The following is a 9,260-nucleotide window of genomic DNA, read 5'->3' as shown; positions in this document are numbered from 1 at the left end:
GCACATGCATCGCTGCAGCAGGTCCTGCACCGCGGGGGAACCTGCAGCCTGCTGCAGCGGCAGCCACTCTCTGCCGTGCCCGCGGATGCACATGCGTCGCTGCAGCAGGTCCTGCACCGCAGGGGAGCCTGCCTGCAGCCCGGGGCAGAGCTGCTGCCTGCGGCGAAGGGGATGATCCATCGGGAAGGCCGTGGCCGGGACGGAGCTGGGTCGGGAATGGCTGCGTGTGCAGCCGCTCCACGCAGGACCACGGCACAGCCAGTGAGGGACATTGTGGAGACAGGGTGTCCGTGCCAGGCCTGAGAGCTGGGGACGGCCAGGGGCCGACCTGGGCAGCTTTCTTGGAATGTGCCCAGGTCCCTATTCCCACCTGTGGTGCCAGGTCATGTGCAGCCGCCTTCTCCAGATGTGTGCACCATACTCCTCCTCAGGCTGGACTTTCGGGCTGTTGGAGGTGCCTGGGGCTCAGTTTTAGCCTTAGTAACTCGCAGCCCCAGCATTACAGGGGCTGGGCGGGCAGCGGCTGCCACTGCAATGCACACAGTTGGGGAAGCCGCCCGCGACTCGTGCCAGCCCTGAGCGGCGGCGGAGGTGATGCCCGGCGCTCCGCGAGCCGCTTCGGTGGCCAGGGCAGCTCCCCGCGCTGGTGGTGTGGCCCGGTCCCCGCTCGCATGGGTCTGCGAGTCCCGTGGGAGGGCAGCCCCGGGGGCTTCCAGCGGCGCCGGCCGTGCGATGCCCCATGTGCCGTGTGCGCTGCCCTGTGCCCGTGCCCCAACTGAGCCCCTCGCCCGGCTCTGTGCGGCGCCTGCCTCGCTCCTCGCGGGACCGTCCCAGGCAGGGTCGGTGGTGCCCTTCGCCAGCCTCAGTCCTGCGCTTTGCAGCGCCCTGGGTTTCAGGAGGGCTTGCTGCCCCAGAGAGGTGCCCGTGGCAGCCAGCAGCAATGCCCGAGTGAGTACGGGCTGCTGGCACCGAGTGGAAGGAGGAAAGGCAGAGCAGAGCTGCCTGAGAGCGCTGGGGAGCCGCGGGAGCCGCTGCTCGTGGAGGGCACCATGGGGCCAGGAGACCATCAGGACAGGGTGAAGGTGACGGCAGCAGCTCCGAGCTCAGACCTGGGCTGAGGAGCATCAGGGTAACACACAGCCCCGTGACTGCCAGGCAGGTCCGTAGTGAGGAGGTAAGGCCAGGGTCAGGCCTGGGAGCCGGTCGGGGGCTTGGGGCCAGGGCCAGGCTCAGCTGGGACAGCGGCGCTGGGCAGCTCAGCACCGCGCAGCACGGCCAGGGCCAAAGCGCCGGCCGGGCGCCTGGGCCCTCGAGGGCACTGGGGCCGGGGCAGGGGACGTCCCCGTGCGCCGCTGGCTGCAGCTGGACCTGCCCCAGCCCGTGGAGCTGCCCGGCGCCTGGCCGTGTGCCCCAGGGCACCTGGAACCCCCATAACCTGCAGCCACCCTGTCCCCCTCCTCCGTTAACCCACCTAGGGGGGATTTGATCCCAATATGATCCATATATCCATATATATGTGTAGATTCATATATATTCATATATATACATATATATTCATATATATATATATGGTAAAGAATTGCTCTTTTAAGCTAAGCGAATAGGCTAGCTCAACGCCTTGCAGCTGGAATCGGGTTCCCAAAGCGAGTGCTGGCGAGCGAGCGCTGCAGCCTCTGCTGCAGGGCGCCGAGGTGCCGCCGCGGAGCCGCCCGCGCCGCCGGGCCCGGTGCCGCTCTCGGCGCCGGCGGCTGCAGCCGCCCCGGTGTGCGGGGCCGCCGCTCGCGCGCCGCGGCTGCTCCGCGAGCGCAGCACAGCTCTGCGCCTGCGGGGCGGCCTGCGAGGAGCAGCTCTGTTTGCAACGGCCTGGGAAGCAGAAGTGGGGATTTGCTCTCTCCTTATCCGCACGAGACAGGATGGGCTTGTCCTGGGGGATCTGCCGCCCTGCAACGGCCCTTGCTGACTGGTTTGCTTCTGTGTTTGGGTTTTCAGAGAAACTGGATGAGATCCTGGCGGCAGCAGAGCCCTCGCTGAGAGCAGACATTGTGGAAGCGGATTCCAGGGCAGCCACTGTGAAGCAGCGACCCACGAGCCGGCGCATCACGCCAGCAGAGATCAGTGTGAGACGCGGGGCAGGGGGACGGGCACCGCGGGCACCGCCGCGCGCTGCATGCCGCAGCAGAGCCCTGGGCTAGGAGGGGCTTCCACGGGGTGGAAAGAGGGCTCACAAGAGGCTGTGTGAAGGCAGAGGCGCAGGGAGCGCAGGTTTAAGAGCAGAGCCCGGCTTTGGGGTGGTTGTTCACCAATACGACACGGATGACAGGAGGGATGTGAGAATATACCTGCAAAAAAAGGTGGAGAGCTGAGGTGGAGAGCTTATGTGGCTGAGGGCTTCAGGGTGTGAACCTGGCTATCAGGAGGCATCATAAAGGAGAAGGATGTAGTGTGTGTGGAGCAGGACGAGGGTGGCAGCTCCAGGGTCGCCCTGGTTCTGCGGGCGCTCGGTGGGAGGCAGCTCCTGGAGCAGGAGATCGAGTGGGACAGGGCCATTCTGAGCAGGGACCCGTCTGAGACCTTCGCACGCAAGGAGGGCTGCAGTGTCTGGGCTCGCTGCCCCGAGGGAGCAGCCCGAAACCCAGTAGGGCCCCGCGTGTTGTCACACCGCGGTCACAGAGTGCTCAAGAAGCAGCAAGGGGAGGCAGGCAACTAGGAGAGGAGGAGGAAGGTCCCTCCTTTAAAGGGGGATTGGCTCAAATGGAGCCATTCTGGATGGAGGAACGCTGAAACCAGGTCTGGGGAGGTAGGAGCGAGGAGGGGGGCTATGGAGTCGGTGTAGGGGGGCTCTGGAGCAGGTACCTGCTGCCAGGGCAGCCTTCCCTCTGCGAGGGATTAGAAGAATTGGGGAGATGAGGAATTGCTTTGTTTTCTCCTCATCTCACAGATGTCAAGAATGGACATTTCCTTTTTCTCCCTTCGCAGTCACTCTTTGAACGCCAGGGCATGGCCGCACATTCGGGAGTCCTTTCCGGAGCCGAGAAACCCCACGTTTCACTGCGCAAAGGAATCCCACGAACAAAATCCGTAGGTAAGACCAGCTGGGGGATATCAGTCCCTAAGGCGGCAGGGTAGTCCTGGTGAGGCGGCCCTGCCAGCACCCGAGCCTGCACAAAGCACTCGGCTCTCCTTGCCTCTCTTGGGACTGAAAACTATGAGGAATGCCACTGTAATGTGATTTCTACCTGCAAGTTGTGTGTGTCCCAAAAAAGGGATTTAACATTGATGTTAAGTCTGCTTTGAGCAGAGGGCTGGGCTGGAGAGCTCCCGAGGTCCCTTTTCTGTGGTTGTGTTTGTGGCACCGCCGGGGCAGGGAGGTTCCTGCCGCACTCTGCGCTTGCAGAGGGCGAGGGGTGCGCGGTTCCTGTCTGCCTGTGCCGGCAGCACCGGGAGCTCCATTCACGGCAGCCAGAGCCTAAACCCACGAGCTGAACAGCCTGGGCTGCCGCAGCTGGTAGCAGCTGGCACGTTCCAAGAACAGACAGGACAGGGGCTTCTCACTCGTCTGCAGGCTGGGGCAGGACCTTTCGGCCCCTCCCCAGGGACGTCCAGCACTGCTGCACCCAAAGCCATCTCGAGGGGGAACGATGGAGCCGGGGAAGCAGTGGGCAGGGGTGTTGGTGGCACAGTGACAGCACCTTGCACCCATTTAATTTTCTTGGTTTTCTGCATTGCTCTGGTGTTGTATCTGGTGAACCGTAAGGCTGTAGTGAGCAGTGCTCGGATCTCAGTGGGTTCTGCACTTGGTCCCACCAGGGCAGCGCCGTCCCACTGAGCCCTGCCGGGGAGGCTTCAAGGAACGGCTTGGGGGTCATTGCTTTGTATGTATATTGGTATATTTGATTCATTCTTATGGCGAAGCCCTAGTTTTAGCAGTGTTTGAAGGCTATATAGGCTGGAGCTGGGGAGAATAATATTTTATTTAAGTAGAGAAGCCCCTAGAGAAGGGGCAAGAAGCCTAGGGGCAGAAAAGGGGGTAGTGTGGTGTGTGATTAGGCAGTGGATTGAACTGACCCGAGGCCAAGTTGGGCAGCGGTGGGAACGCCAAAACAGACTGTGTTCAGCACCCAGAAGAAAGTAAACGTCTGCTTAGAGCCACGTCTGAGAGCAGCATTTTCCCAGCTATAAATACAAAAAATAGGTTTTTTATATTTGTATCCCAGAGTTTTTATAGTTTATATCCCAGAATATAAAAAATAGGTTGAGGAAGGCGCATGCTGGTTTCCCAAATGCAGTTTCTGGTGCCCTATGCGCTGTGCGTGTGTCCCTCATGTAGCCCCTGTGTGCGATCGGCTGCTGCCTTTGCCCTGCGTGAGCTTGCGCCGAGAGCGCGAGGCTGGAGGTCATCACACAGGCGCAGGATTAGTCTGAGAAACAAACCAGGAGGTAATCTTAAAAAAAAAGGAGAGGGCGTTTAATGCACTGCACTGGAGGGTTCTCAGATGCTACACTGATTAAGCTTCTCTCATGCTTACAAATATGTAGGCATAAATTGCACTCGGAAAAGATAAAAGCACAACCTGAACGGATGCTAAGATGCAACATGGGCAGCAAACAGGGTCATGAATCCGTTGTTCGTGTCGTGATGCTGCTGCTGGACAGAGAGGCGAGGAGCTGGCGGCCGCAGTGCCAGGACCACCACGGGCCTGACCCCAGGCTCGGGGCTGCCTGCAGCAGAAGTGACGAGTGGATTTTCTCATTAAAGTGACGCTAATCAGTAGCACGTGGAGGACAGGATTCTCCTCGTGCAGCTTTTGTGTCCACTCTGCGGGATCGCGGTCTGCGCCGATGCCCGGGATCCCTCTGCAATGAACACAGAGGAGGAGGCTTCAACGTGCGGTTGAGCTGGCGCCGTTTAGACCCAGCCTAAAGCGATGGATCCTGCACGGTGCCACGGACTGGAAGGAGAATCTAGTGACTGCTGAGGCACTAAACCAGTGAACCTTGGCCAGAGATATCTGAAGTGCCTACCAAATCCTAGCTCTTTATTTAGCTTCTAAGCAGAAGTTATTCCAAGTAGAATCAAGCTACAAGGAGCTGCAAATCATATTAAAAAGGAGCTATCGAATGAACTAATCTCCATACTCAATAAGAGATCCCAAAAGTGCAAGAGTACATGGAGAGTGTGCCTGTGAGGAGCACCTCTTGGCCCATACATGCTCTCAGGGAGAGCAGCATGCAGAGACCTGTGAGCAGGGCTTGGAAATCTGTAGGGTTAATTCGGTTCTGTGTCCTTCATGAGCACAGAACACGCTCCGGGATGCCCTTGTTCAGCACCAGGTACACCAGGAGCCTGATGATGGCCTGGGGTTCGCAGCCGCTGCAGCTCTGCACCTGCCGTTGCCAGGGATTAAACACCGTCTAACCTGCACTTAAACACAGAGCTTAACCTGCAGTTAAACGCAGAGCTTAACCAGTAGTTAAACACAGGGTTTAACCTGCAGTTAAACACAGGGTTTAACCTGCAGTTAAACCCAGAGTCTAACCTGCATCGGGAGGATGAAAAGCAGGCCTGGAGATTGCCCGTGCTGAGCAAGAGGGGTGGCAGCTGCCACCAACACAGCTGCAATAAGCAGGGCCCTGCAAGAAGTACGAGCAGCAGGAACTAATCCTGCACGGCTGCTCAGCGCTCCCGGAGCAGCCCACGTGGGAACCGCGCGAGAGCAGTCCCTGCCCAGCGCGGACAGCAGCTTCTGTTCTTGCTTTCCCTGTCCAAGGTGCGCCCAGAGCGATGCATCTGAGATGCAGTTCATCTGGCTGGAATTCCAGAGGAGCTGAAATAGAAAACAGCCAAGGAGCAGAATTCGGGTTGCAATTGGTTTGTTTTAGTAGCCCTTTTGGAGCTGTCATTTTACACCCACCATGACAGGCTCGTACAGTTGACTTCATCAGGAAAACCATAAGAACAGCAAAAAACTTGTTGAAAAATAAGCAGGGGTTGGGTGTTTTGGCTTGATTCTTCTTTTTTTTTTTTTTTTTTTTTGTGAAGAAATAACTGTTTTTTTTTTTTTTTTTTTTTTTTTTTTTTTTTTTTTTTTTTTTGGTGAAGAAATACACTGGATTATTTGAATATTGCAGCATCCCCCACAAATAAGAGCTGATTAAGATTTCCAGGGACTGGTGGCAAAGAGGGTCAAAGCGTTTCGTGTTTGCATCCAGTAATTCCTTGAAACGAAGGTTATTAACCTTTTAATTGACTTGTTACAAAGCAAGTAGACCGAAAGAAACACGATGACAAAAAATTGAAGAAAATAGATTTATTGCAGTGAAGAGCCTGATAGAGAAGAGAATTTCTGTCAGACTTCCAAGATAGCTACCGTGCCATCTGCTGCAGCATGAGACGTTAAAAACACTTGAGGATCTGCAGAGTGGTCATGGTGCCTGCTGAATCCCTCCCTTGAGCTCCCAGATGATGCAGGCTGGTTTGCAAGGATGGAAAGGGCTGATAGCCCCGTGTCAGCTGGGCGAACTGGGGTGCACAGGCTGGCGCGAGGTGGCCAATGTGCTCTGTGGACTGGCGCATGGCTGCAGTGACTCGGTCACGGGCTTCACCCTCTGCCCTGGCACCTTCTCCGTGCATCCGCTGCAGGATCCTTCTCTGCCGAGATGCGGGATGGGCTGCCCGTATCCCTAGTACAGCGTTCCCTGTTTTGCAGCAGGTTTCCAGGCTCGCAGGGGCTGCGGTTTAAGCTTGGCGCAGCATCAAGCACCGCAGCGTCTGCTTTCACTCCCCTTGGAAGTGCCGGTGACTTGGCTCGTCCTGCCATGCCCGTGGCCACCAGTGCTGGATCCGAGGGCAGCCCCGGGGCCAGGGGCTGGCTGCCCACCCGCCTCCCACCGTAGAGGAACGGGGAAGGAGCAGAGCGCTGCCCGGGCACCTCCGTGCTCGGAGCCGCGAGCGGGGACAGCTCCGTGTCCAGCGTGGGCACACGGCGTGGGCAGCAGGACGAGCAGGTGCTGGGCGAGATCGTTAACGTCCCAAATGAGAGCACGGAGTTACCTGCGCCCCCCGGGAGGAACCAGGGCCCCGTTCGTGGTTTGGGGCTGAGATCCCCCGGGGAAGACCGTGCAGCTCGGTAGCTAACCAGGAGCCTTCCCCACTCCGGCGCTGCGCGCTGGGGAGGCTCTGCTTTGCCGCGGTAGCATTTCTTCTTGGCTGCTTGTCGGAGCTGGGCTGAGCAGGGAGCTGCTCTGCTGTGTTCTGGGGGCCTGTGAGCCCCGGGGAGCCGCGGGGCCGCTCAGTCCCGCGTGCAAACTGCCCTTCTCGGGGCTGCTGCTGCCCCAGCAATGGGAAACCGCATTTAGCAACAGGCAAACGTTAAGATAAAGGTAAAAACTGAGCAGGTTTACCACAAGTAGTTAACATTGCTGTCAGCAGGCATGGAGATGGAAGAAGCACAGCCAGGCTTTTAGCTGCTGGTATTTTAGATGAGCTCTAATGGAATCACTCCCATCATTTCCTCGGGTTACAGACAGCTGGGTGCTTCCGCGGATGGTGGCCCTGGCCCCTGACCTTCCATCGAGCCCCTCGTCCTCGTGTTGCTTTCGCCGATGCCGTTTCCGTGCAGCTGCGAGCAGGGCTAATGCAGAGTCCACCTTCTCCCCCAGGATTAGGGGGCACTCGTAAATCCAGCACTTAATCAAGACACCGGCTTTTAAGCCAGCTCCCAAGGGGTTATTGGCTGCCCTAGTTTTAACTTCAGAGATGCGCTGGGCAGAACCGCATCCCGTGTAGACGGATAATGAAACCCGGCAGCGATTGGCCTCGTGCTTAACTAGAAACTGATGGTGCTCTGTGTTGGCAGAGGCTTTGCCTGGAATGTGCAGTCGCGGTTGAACATCACTGAGTGGTTTCTTTACGTGCCGAAGACTGCGTTTTGCAAAACACAAGTACATGAATTGGTGTAGCATTAAATAGGTAGAATAATGCTTGTGCTATACTAATAATTCTTGATTGAGCTTGTGTATATTAGAGCTCGACTAGCATGGGATGATACTAGCTATAGAGTGAATAGACTGTAAGGCAGGTTTTAGAGGAGGAACCTGATTTTACTTATTACAACTGTATTTCCAATATACTATACACGTATATATGTGGGGAACATTAAAAACAACAAAAAAGGGCTGGTTTACGTCCTTTACTGCCTTGTTTTGCTTTCCCAGCAGAAACTTTCACAGGTAGTGAAACTTTACAACTTAACTCTTTCACAGGTAGTGGAAGATTAAACCAAGAGCATAATGCAGCAGCAGAGCTCAAAGAGGGCCTTGTGAAAGGCCTTCACAAGCCAGACTGGTGCCCAGTTAAACGGGTGCAGGAGGCTCAAGAGAAGGAAGGGGCGCTTGCGGGCAGGGCTGGGACGCGGAGCCCCTTGCTGCAGGCTGCTCACGTGGACACCGGAGAAATGCCCAGGAGAAGCAGGTCCAGCAAGGGGTCAATGCCAAGCCGTGAGAGCCGGGCGGTTCTTGATCAGCTGGAGTCTGATCAGGACTGATCAAGGGTCTGATCAAGGGTGTTTGAAGGGGCAAATAGCCCCGGGTGCTGCGTGTTCCTGCCCGTGCATGGGGCAGTGTCGCCAGGAGAACAGCAGAGCGGAGCCGGGCGAGCAGAGAGGAGGAAGGCGGGTGAGAAGGGACATAGCTGTGAGTGCAGGACTTGGCCAGCGGAGCAGAGGAGCTGGGGCAGGGGTGGGTGGTGCAGGTAGTGAAGAAGGAGCCTGCCAAGAGTCTGCTTCCCTCCCACCTCTTCCGTCAGGGATCTCGCTCGAGTGTTGGTTTGCTCGCTGAGGAGCAATAGGAGATGCTCTTTTTTACAGAACAGACGTTATTCCTGGCGTTCCTAGAAGTAGTGTTGTGGTTAGCTTGGGAATCGGAGCTGGAAGGAAGCCTCTCCTCTGCCATAGGATTAAGGGATGATTCGTGTTGGAATTATCCACCTTGAAGGGACTTCAGGAGGTCTCTAGCCTGACCTCATGCTCAGAGTCAGCTCAGACCAGACCGTGTTGCTGGGGGTTGATCTTGAAAATGCCCAGGGCTGGGGACAGCACAACCTCCCTGGGCAGCCCCTTCTGCTGCTTGACTGTCTTCTCGGGAGGTTTCTCCTCTCTTGTAAACCTCTTGTTCCAGTTTCACCGATTGCCCCTTGTTCTCCCTGCATGAATGCCCAGCCTCAGCTCATGGGCAGCTCCCAGGGGTGCAGGATCTCAGCTCAT

The 9,260-nt window shown here is 57.1% G+C and overlaps 1 protein-coding gene across 1 annotated transcript in view; it reads left to right on the top strand.

Moving 5' to 3' along the window:
- LOC112956264 (SH3 and multiple ankyrin repeat domains protein 3-like) overlaps positions 1 to 9,260 on the top strand; it is a 38,227-nt gene that overhangs the window by 4,102 nt on the left and 24,865 nt on the right. Inside the window, exons 2-3 of the mRNA XM_026049765.1 lie at positions 1,990 to 2,117; positions 2,977 to 3,082. Coding sequence (XP_025905550.1) covers positions 1,990 to 2,117; positions 2,977 to 3,082 — 234 coding nt within the window. The remainder of the gene's footprint in view (positions 1 to 1,989; positions 2,118 to 2,976; positions 3,083 to 9,260) is intronic.

Source organism: Nothoprocta perdicaria, unplaced genomic scaffold (genome assembly GCF_003342845.1).
Source record: "Nothoprocta perdicaria isolate Ctin4 unplaced genomic scaffold, notPer1 scaffold_614, whole genome shotgun sequence".
Taxonomy (NCBI): domain Eukaryota; kingdom Metazoa; phylum Chordata; class Aves; order Tinamiformes; family Tinamidae; genus Nothoprocta; species Nothoprocta perdicaria.
The sequence above is the reverse complement of the archived record's forward strand: the minus strand, read 5'-3'. Positions and strand labels throughout refer to the sequence as shown.